The sequence below is a fragment of the Vulpes lagopus genome, chromosome 12, assembly GCF_018345385.1.
Source record: "Vulpes lagopus strain Blue_001 chromosome 12, ASM1834538v1, whole genome shotgun sequence".
Taxonomy (NCBI): Eukaryota; Metazoa; Chordata; class Mammalia; order Carnivora; family Canidae; genus Vulpes; species Vulpes lagopus.
This window is the reverse complement of record NC_054835.1, coordinates 9062785-9078938: the sequence shown is the minus strand read 5'-3', so window position 1 is coordinate 9078938 and position 16154 is coordinate 9062785. Positions and strand designations below refer to the sequence as shown.

The window sequence follows — 16154 nt, the reverse complement described above, 5'->3', positions numbered from 1 at the left end:
CCTGTAATTGAAAACTTATGGCAGCATTTCGGGAGTGATATGTTCTTAATGTTAATTTGTGGATTCGCTCTGAACTCCCTTCTGCTGTTTTAGAACCATTGGCTGAGTGAACGTTTTCCAAGAGTCTTTTCAGATCTAAACTGTGTTTCATGGAATCGAGTATTTGGTGCTTAAATAATGTATAAATCCAGTTGGACAGGATCTGCCTGTCAGTTTTATTAACTTTGACCTTTTCTCCCATTATAAAGATGGTTCGGTAAATATTTAATGGGCCCCTTATAGATCTTGACAGTCGGAGCTGTGTTCCTGGAAACTGGGATACGTATATATGATCAACCAATGTCGCTTAATCACTATGAGTCAGTTTTGGAGGGCAGATATTGTTTTTTGGGAGAGAGGAGTCCTTCCCTCTCCGTGTACTCTTAGAGGTGCAGTGTATGTTGAGACTGCCCAAGATGGTAGAAGTTTTAACGGAACCCTTTAATAGACAGCCCCTCGCACGCATTTCTGCTCTTTGGGGTTTTTTGTTTGAGCAAATGATCAAAATGATGCCAGGTACGCAAAATCACCCTGCCACTCTGCATAGTTAGCAGGACTCTTGCACTCAAAGAGTCAGCAGGGCCAGAATGGCTGAGCTTGCATGGACCCTAATAAGATACAAAGAAGAAGGAGAGCCAAAAGGAGAGACGATTCCTTGAGCCAGGAGGGGACCCCTGCCAAGCTGTCTTTCCCTTTAATTCCACAAAGCCCCATGCATATTGCACTCATTGCAAATTCTGGTGGGGAAGATCGAAACCCAAGTCGCTGACATTTTGAAACATTGTCTTTCAAACTTGTACTGTCCCTTGCTTACATTGATTTCCCATTTAAGAAATCTGTAGGAGAAAAACAAATTTGAGCAAAATTCATTGGTCTAAGATGAGTTGTTTAAAGCCAAATTATGCCCCCCCTTTCCACCCTGAGAAGAGGTCCATTTTTATTATGAATGTGATACATCTTTGTCTTGTATTGTGCAGCCATAAGGCTCCCACAGCAAATCGACCAAGTAAATCAAGAGCCTGTTAAAAAGCAATATGGATGCTCCAAACACAGACATTTCGGTCTTACTGGGTCACTGGAGATCTTCATTTTTATGGCCACTTTCAAGAAGTAGATCATTTCAGTTGGTTCTGTTTTCTTGCACTTTCTATTTGTATGCAGGCCCCTGGCTTTAAAGTGAAGCCATTTATTTTTTCAAAACATTATTACTCTTTGCGTGCATGGCCCAGTCCCTTTGATATGGTGGTCACCAGTTTCATTACCATGAACTGTAATGTAGCTGACTCTGCAAAGGAAATCTATGCCTTGGAAGAGCATTTTGAAAAGAAATTGATTCAGAGCTTCAGAGTGAATTACTATTTGTATGTTTAGTTAATTCTAAATAAATGTTTGAAGGACCTTGCCTAATTTGAGAAGGGAAGGAGAAACATATTGGATGTTATAAATTGTCTCAATCCAGATTCTTAGCTTGGCATTTTCATATTTGAATGTTTTATTTACATCTGTTCAAAATTGGGATACCTTTCAAGGATAATTTTACTATTGAGAAATTGATGACAACTCTTAAGATCTAAAATACAAAAGTATGGGATTAAAAAAGGAAGATAGCAGTCATTGTCAGATGTCAGATCGGATATAAGCTTCACTTGGCAAAGTGAGAAAGATGAGTTATATTTTAAAACAAAAGATCCAAAAAATAAATAAATAAAAAATAAAAAATAAAAATAAAACAAAAGATCCTGAATGGTAGCAGTTATGGGGGGAGGCTGACTGCAGTGGGACACAAGGGGACTTTCAGCAGTGATGGACATTATCTGTACCTTGATTGGGGTGGCAGTTTCACAGTTATCATAAGTCATCAAATTATACACTTAAAATGTGTGCCTTTGATTTTATGTAAATTGTAACTCAAATGAGGTGCATTTTTTTTTAATGTTAAGTCCTGTTGGATTTAGAATTAGGCAGTGTTACTTCTCTTTCCAATAGCGAAATGGAGGTCTAGAGAAGTAAAATGATGTGTCCTGAGTAACTTCGAAGCTCGGCAGTTTGTCTAGAACAAAGCAAAGGATGCAGGCCTAGAGCTCACTTGAGAGTATTTTGATCCTTCCCTGAACTGTATTGTTCCAGCTACGTATGTATAGAGTATAATGAACTTTTCCATCCAGTTCTCTTCAGCGAGCCTATATCCATTTGTATGCTTTGTTGTAAGATATACTCAGGAGCTTATTCTTTTTTTTTTTTTTTAGGAGCTTATTCTTAAGATAGATACTTGTATCTTCAGCACTGAAGACAATGGCCCAGTGGTTCCAAATGTTGAGGCTCTCAACACAGTGTGTTTCATATGTTTATGATAGACCATTTTATGCTCCAAGTTAATGCAGTAGACTACCCAGTTATGTGGTTTTTATTATAAGCAAGAGTTCCCAGAACTAATACTAATGAAAGTAATGAAAAATATGGCACGCCTGGGTGGCTCAGCAGTTGGGCACCTGCCCCTGGCTCAGGGCATGATCCGCGGTCTCAGGATCGAGTCCCACATGGGCTCCCTGCTTGGAGCCTGCTTCTCTCTCTGCCTACGTCTCTGCCTTTCTCTCTCTGTGTCTTTCATGAATAAGTAAATAAAATCTAAAAAAAAAAAAAAAAAAGTAGTGAAAAATAAGGAAGTAAAAATTACTTAAGTTCTGCTACTTAGGAATATACTGTTAACATTTTAATTTTTTAAAGATTTTATTTATTTTAGAGAGACAGGGAGAGAGACAGCACAAATGGGAGGGGTAAGGGGGAGAGAAAGAGAGAGAGAGAGGATCCCAAGCAGATACCCTGCTGAGTGTGGAGTCAATGTGAGCCTTGATCTCATGACCCTGAAAATCAGCTGAGCCCAAATCAAGATTCACATACTTAACCCACTAAGCCACCCAGACACCCCTATTACTGTTAACATTTTAGAGACTGTCTTTTTAAGTGTCTCTCCATTTATAATGTAACCTGGTTTGTTTTTTATTCAACAAAATGATGTCATAAATTTCTTTCCACATCTTAACCAAGTTCCCAGTTATTGTTGGGCATTAGGTTGTCCCTGGTTCATCATTATGTAATGCTGTGATGAACAACCTTGTCCACGCTGCTTTTCCTATTACAAATACATTCCTTAAAGCAAAATGTTAGCTGCTGCATTTGCAGTGATTTAAAATGTTCTAAGGGGGTAAGATATATCAAGTATTGATAGTTTTGTATCCCTTGGCCTGTGTTTACTAAATGGTATTTTTCTTCCCCTTTTGTTTTGTTTCTCTGTGCAGTTGCAGTACCATGCAGGTTTGGCGTCTGGCCTTTTGAATCAACAGTCCTTGAAACGTTCTGCTAACCAGATGGGAGTATCTGCTAAACGTAGACCAAAGGCTCAGCCCACGACTCTTGTCTTACCACCTCAGTGAGTAATGGGTTTGAAACAGTTATTTTGTCCTGGGCAAATTCTCCTTGGTGCTTATTTTTGGCTAATGGAAAGTTATTTTTTTGTGAAATTGTTCTTTCTTTTGAAAAGGTACCTGCTAAGATTAGAAACCCAGCACGCAGGTAACATATTTTGCATAGATCTTAAGTGAAGTAGTTATGATGTGGTTCATAATTGACATATTTTGTTTGTGACTTTTCCACCCAGGATTTAAAGATACCATAGCATTTTCTTTATTTCCTTGTCACATTCCCGAAGTTGGCAGAGCATAAGTACAATTGTCCTTATTTAACCGATGAGACAGTGGAGGAGCCCATTTTGATAGGCCACCTAGAGAATCCGGGGAGCAGGGATTAGAGTCGTGCTAGGCTCACTTACTCTTTTAAACTCAGAAACTATGAGCCCTCTTTTTTCCTAGTAGAAGAGATAAGAAATACTGTAAGGTTCAGAAATGTTACAGCTTGGTGATTGTTTTCACGTGTGCACACCACCACATAGCTCCATCCAGATTAGAACATGTGGCCACTGCTTCCAGAATCTCATGAGGGCTTCTCCCCATGTTCCCAGTCTGTACATGCTGCCTCCCGACCCAGGTTTAGCAGTGTTCCACTTTCTTTGAATGATTAATTTTACTTGTTCTTTAACTTCATATAAATGGAATCACACAATATGTAATCTTTTGTTATCAGCTCTTTTTCATTCAGCATAATGTCTGTTATATTCATCCACGTTGTTTATTCTGTTTTGTTGCTGTGTAATACTCTTTTGAATATGCCACAAGTGAGTCATCCATTTATCTGTTTGGTTATTTTGTGCTCGAAGCCCTGGTAGATGAAGGCCAAGGCTCACTCCATGTGGAATCAGAAAAGCGAATACACCAGTCTTTGCTGATAGCTTCTTTGTGAGTGTGCACGCTCCCCTGATTGAGGCAGTACTCCCAAACTGCTTGGCTGGGACGTTAAGCACATTCCCTAGACTGGCCTGCCCTATTGTTGTACCCTCTTTTGGTTCCATCCTCAGTTACAAACTACAGTTCACACCTTAAACAAGGCAGAGGTCACGGGCACAGATGGAAGATCTATGTATAACTCTTGGTGCCCTCCAAACTTAACTACTAATAGTCTAATAGTGACTAGAAGCCTAGAGATAAAATAATTGCTTAACATATATTTTATATATTAAATGTTTTTATACTCTTTTTCTTACAGTAAATTAGCCTAGAAAAAAGAAAATGTTATTAGGAAAATTATAAGGAAGAGAAAATACATTTACAGTACTGTACTGAAAAAAAAAAGTCATGTATAAGTGGACCCGTGCACCTCCAAACTCTGTTGTTCAAGGATTAGCTATACTTTTTAAAAATTCCAGTCCAGAGGAGTGTTTCCAGGTGAGACTCAATTGTTTGCCTTTATGCAAAACCCCATTTATTTTCTCTTTTATTAGCAAATATTGTACCTACTGTCTGCCAGGCACTGTCCTAGGCTGTGGGGATACACTCATGAGCAACACAGATGTGGTCCCATCTTGCTAAAGTTTTTGTTTGCTGGGGGATTTAAAAGACTTAAAAAGCACCCCTAAACAAATTAACAAATTAATATAATAATTTCTGGTTATGATTAGTGCTTAGAAAGGAACATATAGGGTGGTAAGAGATGGGGTTGGGGAAACTGCATAAATTGGGTAGTTCAAGAAGGCCTCTCCAAGGAGGTGACGTTAGGTGGAGAGAGGCCAGTGGAGAGAGAGCTGGGAAGTCCCAAGGGGTGTCTCTGGGGATCTTTCCCCTCGCCGCTGGATACTTGCACCACCATTTCTTTGATTTTTCAGGTTTTCTTCACGATTAACGTTTGCTTCCAGGATAAGATGAACATAACCAATTGCCCTTCAACAAGTTATTTTCTGCCTGGTGGATGCACAGGTGTACTTTTTTCAAGCACTTTGAGTGATGCAAGGCTGAGAGTTTTCACTCTTTGGTAGGAAACTTCTGAAGGAACAGTGTCTGTTGTTTCTTGTATGTTGGTTTGGTGATCCTGCAGATCTCCAACTTTCAGCTCTCCAAAGTCTAATGGGCCTTGTAACTTGTCATTTTCCCTGCGTGTATTGTCTACTGAGGTAAGATGTTTGGCGAAAAGTGAAAGACTTTCTAATGGTCCCATAAGACTGGAGCCAAAAAGTGTTTGTTACTAGCTCTCTCTTGACAAAAAGCTCTTAGTCCATCTGTTCGCCATTTGTTCATTTGCATTGGCTTGAAACCTGTTTACAGGTGACATGCTATTATGAGGACACTTAGAAACTATTTTAAGCACCGAGGCAATCAACAGACTCTGTTCTTGTGCCAAAAAAAGGGAGGTGTTCACAACTGTCATTATAAATTTATAATAAATCACTCAAAATACTTAGTTTCAAAGAGAAAAGTGGTTACCATGTCCTAAGAATACAACATCGGAATGATTTCCTATACTTAGGCTGTTTCCTGTGAAAATTGACTGCTGCCTTTTCACATCATTGAGACTTTAGGGCTCAAGCTGCCCTGGATCCCTTCAGAGACCTGTCCAGTAGGCAGGATCTATATAGCTAAAGGGCATTCAGGGCACTTTTATGGAGCACCTACTACGTGCTACTTACTTTGTTAGAGGCAGGAATAGAAATACCACTAAGACATAGCTGCTAAACTCTGAATCATAAAAAAAATTTTCAATTAAAATATAGGTCACTAGTAATATATACTTTTTGCAGACCATGAACAAACCAAAGATGACAAAAAAGGAAAACATAGTAATACTGTCACACTGAGAAAGTTATTGCTAAGGTTTTGGTGGATATTATTCTCTACCCTCTCTGCGTATATAATGTTTAAAAACAAGAAGGAACCTCCAAAAAGGACTGTATTGTAATGTATCACATCTCAACATTTATTGAGTGTAGTTTTTAGACTTGAAGGTAGTGTGATTTTATCTATGGAACGTTTAAATTTGCATATTAATCAGCTCTGTTATAGTTGTGTTCTGTAGAACACTGCTAATTACAAAATTTTTATTATAGGCATGACATGACCATAAACTAACTTTGTCATTAAGGAAATCCCTTATAAAACAACACCCAAACCCTCTAGGAATGCTGCATTAGTCATCTTGTGCTGCGTTAACAGATCGCCCTAAAACATGGTGGTTTACAACAGTAAACATAATTTCTTACGTTTTCCATGGATCAGGAATCTGAGAGTAGCTTGGCTGGGTGGTTTTGGCTCATTCTCTCATAAAATTGCAATCAGGTATCAGCCAGAAATGCATCATCTGAAGGTTGGACTGAGGTTTGAAGGTCTTGTCCAGGGCGGCTCGTTCACATGGCAGGCAGGCAGGCAGGCAGGCAAGCCCCACAGGAGGCTTGAAGTACCCTCATGACCTGGTGGGGACTTCTCCCAGACAAGCCATCTAAGAGAGTGAGAGCCAGGCAGAGCTCATCCGTTTTATGACATTAGCCTCCAGGGACGGAGCATCTGTTCCACCCCATCCTGTTGGTGAGAAGTGAGTCACTAAGTCTGACTGATGCTCCAGGGGAGGGGACGAGGCTTTCCCTTTTGAAGGAAGGATTGTCAGAGAATTAGTGGCTGTTATTTTGAAGCCACCACTCTTGCCGATGAGGAGAGTCATCACATAGAGGGAAGAATGGCTGAAACCATAAGCCCCATGTACTTAGTTATTCAGCAAATATTTACTCAGGGCCAACAAGTGTTTGGTTCTGTGCACTGTACTGGGGATTTGGAGATGAATAAGATAGAATTTTGACTTTCTGGAAGCTCTGAGCAGAAACAGAGGAACAAACAAGTAGCAGAGAATCCTAGTAATGTGTGCCAAGTCCTAATGGCATGATCCCGAAGTGCTGGAGAAGGCCCATGGGCAGGGTGCTGAGAGGGACCCTCCACTTAGGGAGGCCTACCCAAACTTACCCTGAATTTGTCACTGCCAGGTGAAGAATGGAGGCTTTACTTTAGTAAGAGAGCTCGATGCTTTCTTACATAGGCTTATAGGATTCTAAGGAAAGAGTTTCTCCAGTGGAGGACCAGGGCTAGGCTCCATACTCACCCTGTTGATACAGTGACAGATGGGTTTCTGTATTGCCTTGTGTCAGCATTTGGATGGCAGTAAGACAATTGCAACAAAACCACTGGCTCTGCCTAAGTGTGCTGAGACCACAGGCATGGCAAGAATGCAGGAGATTTGTACAGTGTGTTTGTTTTCAAAATGCAGTTGGCTTTAACAGTAGTGGTCTTTGAAGATTCTGATTTTCCCTTGAGTTCCCATAGGATTAGTGATTCATGGGATTAATGATTCATATCTTTCTCCTCCAAAGAAGCTTGTAAGGAGACAAAGATGTTCATGATGAAAGATCTTTTATCACGCTTTAGCATTCAGAGGGCACTGACGAAGTGACCTCACTTCTGTGATGCCCGAATGTTCACGTTGAGTCCATTGCAGAAAGGGCCCTGTCATTTTCAGAAAGGAGTTGTGTCCCTTCTTCCTGTGTAAATGTTATCAGGCTTTTGACCCTTGTAAGATTAAGATCAGCTGAGAGTGGCTGTCTTACTTGGTTGATCTATAAGTTGCATCTTGAGGTATCTGTGTATTTAATAGATGTCAGATGTGGCCATGTTTACTTGTGCTCTCTTAGTGGTCTCAACTTCATGACACATTGCTCAGTGCGCTTTTGTGGTAACATGGGATACAGGTTTTAATCCACATCTGCAAGCCGAATGGCCTGGCACACCTGGTGGTGGCCTGATGAAGTGCTGGCTCTCAGTGACAGGGAGGCAAGAGAATAGTTACATGTTCTTATTTTGCACATCAAGATGATCGATCTCACTTAGATTCGAGGGGAGAAATTGTTCTACGCAAAGGTTATTTTTTTAAAGTATTACCCAGTTCCCTAGAAGTTGTGTAGACCAGCGGTTTCTTTTGTGTCACATTATCCTTCGTGAAAAGGTCCAGCCTGCTAAATTAAGGGCACTTTTCATAGGGTACCTTTCCTCTAGTCACTTGGGAGGCACTGCGTCCATGCTCCCAGCCAGGGACAGCCCTTCCTCTTGCCCACTAGGTCCATGCTCTCAGCTACTCCAAGCCCTTTATCAACTTCTCTCCTTTCTGTCCCACACCATCAGGATTTCCCTGTCTCCTGGTTTATTCACGGGAGTATGCAAACCCGCTTACCCAAACCCGCCTCCTATGGGAATACCTGGCTTATAATCCACATCTTCCAGCTCCCACCTCCTCTCTCCTCTTGCCAGTGGAACTCCTGGAAAGAGTTGACCAAATACTTCTCTCCAATTTCTCCATCAGGCCACCACTGTCCTAATTTCTATACCTATAACCTAGTCTTACCTTTTCTAGAACTCCACATAAATGGAGTCATGTGGAACATGTTTTCTTTTGCTCAAAGTGATGTTTTGATGATTCATTTATGTTGTGTCAGTGGTTCATTCCATTTTATTGCTGATTGGTGTTCCTTCCTGTTCATTGGCATCTTCCAGTACCATCTCCTCAACATGTTGCATCTGTTTCAGTATTAACTCCTACCTTTGAGAGCACAGGGAGTCTTCATACCCCTGGTCTTAGATGACCTGCCTCAGGTTTGAGTAACAAAAGCAACACAAAAACAGCATGCAGGGATAAGTGTTGCTGGAAAGAAATGCCACCAATTCAGGAGATAGCAGGGATAATGACACAGCATGTACACCTAGGGGTGCAAGTGTTTGAACAACAGATTGCCTTTGGTAGGGCCTCTAATTTGGCTATGGGAATTTATCGGATAGAGGCTCATTTTCTGCCCCCACTTAGTACACTAATTCCCAGAAATATCATCAACTTGAAATTACACACGGTGCTTATACACATGATTGAATTCTTTCCAGGGTGTGTGGTAAATGCTGCTCCTGTTCTTGAAAGGCAGAGGCTCGTGTTGTCTTTTGCTTAATGTGAAACTGACAGGAATCACGGAGAGCAGAGCAGTGGCATAAATCTGTCCTTGGCAATAGTGATGAATGAGGGTGGGAGCTTCTCGTGGTCATTGATGTTTAAACTGAGCAAGGTGAATGTTTGCCAGGGTGAAGTGCAGTAAACCCAGAGCCTCTTCCTGTAGCTTCTTGGCCATTATGTCATTATCTTTTCTGTTGCTGATTTTCAAGACTTTTTTTTTTTAACATGTTTTTTTCCCTCAGCCACACAGATAATGAAGCTCTGGGTTTCTGTAGTTGCTTGTGCCATTACGAAAATCTTGATATAGATGTTTGAGTCATGACTATGGATGTGATTCCTTTCAGGGATCTGATTTTCTTCCTGATTACTTCCACTTTGGTTCGCTTCATGAGGATCTTGATATTTTGTTGAGGGCAGAATTTGGTTAATATGTTGATATTAAATTCTTCAACATAGACGAAGATGGGAGCCCTGAGCAAGAATATTTGGCATCTCTTCTTACTGGAGTTTAGTTTGCCTCTGAGCGGACCAACAGTTAGTAAACCACAAGCGAGGAGCACACTGGTTCATTGCCATGAGCTTTAGAAATGCGCAGTATTGTGTTCTGAACTCCTTTCTCCAGGGATGCTCATTCCACAGTCTGACTCTTCCTGAGCTTGGGCGGGTGAGCAGACCAAGTGTGCTGCCTGTATGGAGTATCCCTGAAAGGAGGTAGAGAACTTGGCGGTTGTGAATTTCCCGAGTTTTGGAAAAGTCATCAAAACTTGGGTAGGAACTCACTAAATCCTTCTTTCCCTTACCGGCACGTATTAAGTAACAATATTCATTAAATACCACTGAGAGGCTGTGTAATAAAGAAATAATCCCAGGCCTTGGTGGCTGTAACTCTCCAGAAGAGTTGAAATTGAGAATATAATTAAAGATTAAAACATTGTTTGCATTCTAGAACATGGAGAAATCTTTGTCTCCATTGCGGGACCATATTAATAAGGAAGAGATCAGTTTCCAATAACCAGCCTGGCAGAAGCTCATTTATTCACGTCAGTCGTGTCGAAGCCCTCTGACTCAGTGCTGCTTTTGCCTTTTCCCTACAAGCCTGGTGCCGCCTCAGGAACGGTGAGAGGTCCTGGCCCCATCCCAGAAAAATATACCCACATCTCTCCGGGGGTCTTGAGCTTGGACAGGAATATGTATACAGGAGGGGTTACCGGCACAGGGATCTTCAGTCCCATAATTCGTTGTCTCCCCGTTTGGTCCACAGTTATTTTCAGTGTCTTACTTATAGTTTTCCATATGAAGGTTAAAAGGCTGATGGAAATGAGTGTGTCTGGCTCTTGTAAGCTTTTGTAATTGTGACTAGGAAAGTGGGGAGAACATGGCAGGCCAGCTGGACAGTGATGAAGAGAAGCCCCCTGTGGCCCAAGCTCCATGGAGCCAGCCTGCCCTGCTGGCCTCAGAGTCCAGGCCTTACCCGATTGCATTATAAAAGTTTAAATGCCCAAGCACCATTTCATTTGCTCCCTCTGCTTTCTTGTTGATGTTCACATTTGTTTTCCATTTGCCTTGAAATAGAATCAAAAGGCATTTTGAGGCCAGTGGTGCAGAGCCGTCCTCCTATGTGTCTGTGCAGTTGCCTTGTTCGCCTCGCTCTCCTCGCACTCCTCGCTCTTCAGAGTCTCTCACTTAGGGGCTCAGAGGAGACACCCTCAGAAATAGTCCTTGCAGTGTCCTTTCTCACGTGTGCTTATGGGCTCCTGCTATTGGCAGGTAGAGAAGGGAAGTGTGTCTGTCAGTATGTCACTGACGGGGGACAGAAAAATGGGATCCAGTGACTGGGTAGGAAGAAACCTTCAGCTCAGAACTGCTGTGACATTTGACTTTGTGGCTCTTCCATGGCATGTGCCACTCATTGTCTGCCATGTGTTTTGGTTAGACTGGAAACTCCTTGGGAGCCAGGGCTCCCTCCTCCCCTTTCCTGCTTGGGCTTGTCTCAGGCACTGAGGGCTGAACAAACCAGTCCTACAAGCTAGTGCTCCTCAGGGCTACTCCCCCACCCCCACTGCTGGCTGATAAGGCTGAGAACATCTTTCTACAAGATGTTTACTGCTCATGGTACTTAGTAAATTGGAAGTGTAAAGCTTGGGTATTTAAAAGGCTGGGAACCAGGTGCCATTTGGACCGACAGAAATATCTTGGCGGGGAGTGGGGGGAGGATTTGGAGGTGCTGATCAGGCCCTGCTGAGTGAGGATGGATAAGATTGGCTCCGGAGGCTCAGGCAGCAAAGCAGGATCTGAAAGCCAGGCAGAGGCCTTGCAGCATGTGCCCGCAGGGAGTGGAGGGACCTGGGGGCTCATGAGCAGGGGCCGGTGTGTGGAAGGTGGTATATTAGGAAGATTAATCAAGTAGCAGAATGCAGATAAATATGGTAGTCTTTTGTAGCTGTTTAAAAGATAATTGGTTCATGTTACTTATCTTTTATCCCCTCTCTTCGGGCAGGAGAAAAATCTCTGGGAGAAATAAACGAGGAATCCCTCATAAATATTAATGTAAAAATCTGTCTATGGAGAATAAATATAGGGACATTTTGTTTTAAATGCTCCCTGTCGCTGTGCTTCATTAGCATATATGTTGTAAAAGATCCTTCTCTCCCCTTGAGAGAACCATATTTAGTTCTACTAATAGCCATGCACTGAAATCTGTACCATGTCAGGATTGTCATACTTTGGATGGACAGAACTACTTTGCTGTCTTGCTTTAGCCAGAGGGTTCCCATACTCAGAAGTGTTGGCCTATGGCAGGAAGCCAGTAGGAAGTCCTGGATCCTGTCTTATTAGCTAGACCCTCCGTCTGGGCCTTTGCTTTATGCTGTCTGGTCCCCTCCTGTGTCTGTATGTACGTACATGTTAATGTACAAGTGCACGTGCGTTTGTGTGAATATGTATGTTTATACTTTTTATATTATAAGCATTGACCAAACACTTTCTATGGGCTAGGTGTTCATTTGATCAGGCTACAACTCTGAAAGTGCAGAAGTCATGCTGTTCATAAACAGGAGAAACAAAGTGAGTTCTGTTTGAAGCATGTTAAGTTGGAGGAACTCATAGGTCTTGAGTGAAATGATATGAGGGACTTGTGTCTCCATTCCCCCCTTTCTCAGAAAGGGAATGGGGATGGGGGTGAGGAGAACATGATAAAACTAGCTACCAATCTTTGAAACTGGGGGAAGAGAATATAATACTGTTGATGAGTTCATTATACTGTTTTATCTACTTTTATATGTATTCGAACATTTTCACAATGAATGTTTTTAAAATATACATCTGCAACTTGCCTTGTTGTTGGAGAAATAGTTTTGGTAATCTGTTCCTTAGGGGTGGTAGGAGAAGTCTCAAGAGTGGATAGAATCTGCCGGGATCGAGGAGGGAATCCGGGTGGAGGTCCGTTGGGGAGGAGCCAGGGAGGAGCCCTTCCACCCCATCCTCCCTGTCTGTCGTGGTGGCACTTCAGCCCCTTACTGCCTGGTTCTAGTCCTGACCTCACTCTCAGCTCCTCTCTCTGTGTTTATCTCAGACCTAGTGTGACATAAACTAGAATTTAAGTCTCAGTGTCTTCCACAGATACTGAATCAAAGAGAAATTGTATAAAATAGAAAACTATAATAAAGAACTTGGCCATTAAGCACCCAGTCAAATGTGGCAGCCTACAGCATCAGTTTGAAAATTATATTTCATTGTATCCGCTAATTGCATTTCTCCTTTCCAAGGTGATTTTTTTCCAGGAAGACAGCTGTCTAGTGTGGTTATGACATCACTCTGACCATTACTGGTGAAGGAAGAGAAGAAATGGGTGGTTGTGTAGTACAGCTCATCACATATAAGCTGGATCTTTTTTTTCCCTCTTTGGATTTTTTAAAATCCATTTTTGCCTAACAAAGAGCCAGAGTCTCAGGATTGGTAATATTTTGTACTATGTCACTCCCATCTAATGCTTTTGGGAACTGAAACTGTTTGTGTGTGTGTGTGTGTGTGTGTGTGTGTGTGTGTGTGTGTGTTTTAAGTCTTTCTGTTCTTTCTTAATAGAAAGTCATTTTGGTGGTCTCTTTCGTTGTCTCTCTCTGCCATGTAGGCTATTAGTAACCCATAGATTTTGGTCCAGAAAGTCTCTATTTAGGGTTATAAGTGATCAAGAAGCAGTGAGCCAGATTCTCTGTTCACCTATGCTGAAATCTGTTTCATGAGCTCTAACAAGTACAGTGACCTCAGTAAGCTGAGAAAAGACTTGAGTAGGAAATGGCTTTGTCTCTTAGCTTGAGGCTCTTAGGGCAGGGTGGACTTTGATCTGGTGACACTAGTCCCTCTGATAGTCCTCATTCAGGAATTTTTAATAAGAAAATGTGAAAAAAAAAACCTGTTTTTAGCTCAGATTATACTTTCTTCTGTATAGCTTCCTGAGATGCTAGGTGTATCATCTCCCCAAGTTTGTGTAGTATGTCATCTTTCTGTTTGGAAGCAGCTTCTCAACCTAGATTAAGCTCTGAGCTCAAGCCCGCTAGTCCTTAGGATGAGCCATCAAGGTCGGTTCTCACTCTGGGGACATTCTGCTAGCCGGGTGGTATAGGCATACCTCCGGGATACTGCAGGTTTGGTTCTAGACCACTGCAATAAGGCGAATATTGTAATAAAGTGAATCAAATGAAAATTCTGGTTTTCCAGTTCATATAAAAATTATGTTTACACTATGCTGTAGTTCCATTAAGTGTGTGCTAGCATTATTACCTAAGAACAGTACACATACCTTAATTAAAAAATACTTTATTGCTAAAAAATGCTACCTATTATCTGAGTTTTCGTGAGTTGTAATCACTGATCACAGATTGTCATAATGAATATAATGTTAATGAAAAAGCTTGAAGTATTGCAAGAGTTACCAAAATGTGATATAGAGACGTGGAGTAAATGCTGCTGGAAAAATGGCGCTGATAAGCTTGCTTAATGCAGGGTTGCCACTAACTTTCAATTTAGAAAAAGTACAGTCAAGTGCAGTCAAACGAGGTATGCTTGTAGTAGACTAGATGGATTCCCAAGCAGAAGGACCAACCAGCCACATGTGGGGACTCCCCCCTTCTCCAGAGATGAGGGGGCCTTTCAAGCAGTGAGTGATTCCTAGCCTGGGCTGCACATTACAATCAAATGGGGAACTCTTTGTGGTGCAAGGGCCCATCATTGATACATTTAAACAGCTCCCAGGAGGATTCCTATTTGCATTTGAGATTCAGAACCACTGCTTCAGGAGGGGTGTAAGGGACATTCCAGGGATGGGGGGTATCTTCGTACTATGTCATGTACCCAATGATGGGTACTATGAGAACCATCATCAGAACACCTCTAGGACAAGGGGAATGACTATTGTGGGGAGACTTGGCAAAGCGTATTGCTTATGGCTTAATGCCACAGATGGGAACCTGCTAGAATTTAAAACTCAGAAGATGGTGGAGCCTAACTTGGTTGCTTCCTCATCAGCTCCTAGATGCAACCAGTGCTGCCAGTATGTGTCCCTGACCAGTTTAAGGCCGTGACCCTTGGGTCCACAGAAAAGACAGATAATTTTACTTTTCCTCTTTGGGTAGATTTTTAATTTTATATCGTGGTTTGGTCCCTCTCATTAAATTAGTATCTCTAAGCATGTTGCATTGTCGTTGAAGACATTTTTCAATTTATTTATGTAAATCAGAACCATACATTTCAGTTCGTTGCAAATCTGATGTGTAGTCTTCTTGTGTTACATTTTCTTTTTTGTGTGTGTGTGTTACATTTTCTAACAGCTTTGTTGCACGTGTTTAAAGCATATAAAACTTGACATATGTGTATACCTGTGAAATCATTGCCCTACTTACCATTATCAAGATAATGAACATTTTCTTCACCCCCAACATTTCTTTTTTTTTTTTTTTTAAAGATTTTATTTATTTATTCATGAGAATACACAGAGGAGAGAGAGAGGCAGAGGCACACGCAGAGGGAGAAGCAGGCTCCATGCAGGGAGCCCGATGTGGGACTCCATCCCGGGACTCCAGGATCACGGCCTGGGCCAAAGGCAAGCGCCAAACCGCTGCGCCACCCAGGGATCCCCCCAGAAAATTTCTTTATGCCCTTCTATGATTCCTGCTCATTCCACAGCTCCATTCCCAGGTAACTACTGGGCTGCTTTTGTCAACTATAGATTAGCTTGCATTTTCTAGAAGTTTATATAAATGGAATCATACAGTATATACTTCTTTTAATGCTACTTTTTTACTCAGCATAATTATTTTGAGATTTATCTGTATTCCATGTATCAGTAGATCATTTCTTTTTACTGCTGTATTACAGTCCATTGAATGGATATGACCACACTTTGTTTATCCATTCATCTGTTGCTGGGTATTTGGGTTGTTTTTAGTTTTTTACTATTGCAAATAAGTATTCATGTACAAATCTTTCCATGGACATATGCTTTCATTCCTAAACACCTAGGAATACAATATCTAGGCCATGTGGTAGGTGTATGTTTAACACCTTAAGAAATTGCCAAATTGTTTTTCAAAATGGTTGTAGTTCTGGTTGTTCCACATCCTCAACAACACTTGGAGTGCTCAGTCTTTTTAATGTTAGATATTCTAATAGGTGTGTAGTATCACGTTGTGGTTTTAACATACATTTCT

The 16154-nt window shown here is 41.5% G+C and overlaps 1 protein-coding gene across 1 annotated transcript in view; it reads left to right on the top strand.

Annotated features, from left to right (window-relative positions):
- Positions 1-16154, top strand: part of MED27 (mediator complex subunit 27) — a 196862-nt gene that overhangs the window by 63463 nt on the left and 117245 nt on the right. Inside the window, exon 3 of the mRNA XM_041724572.1 lies at positions 3336-3466. Within this exon, the coding sequence (XP_041580506.1) occupies positions 3336-3466 (131 nt within the window). The remainder of the gene's footprint in view (positions 1-3335; positions 3467-16154) is intronic.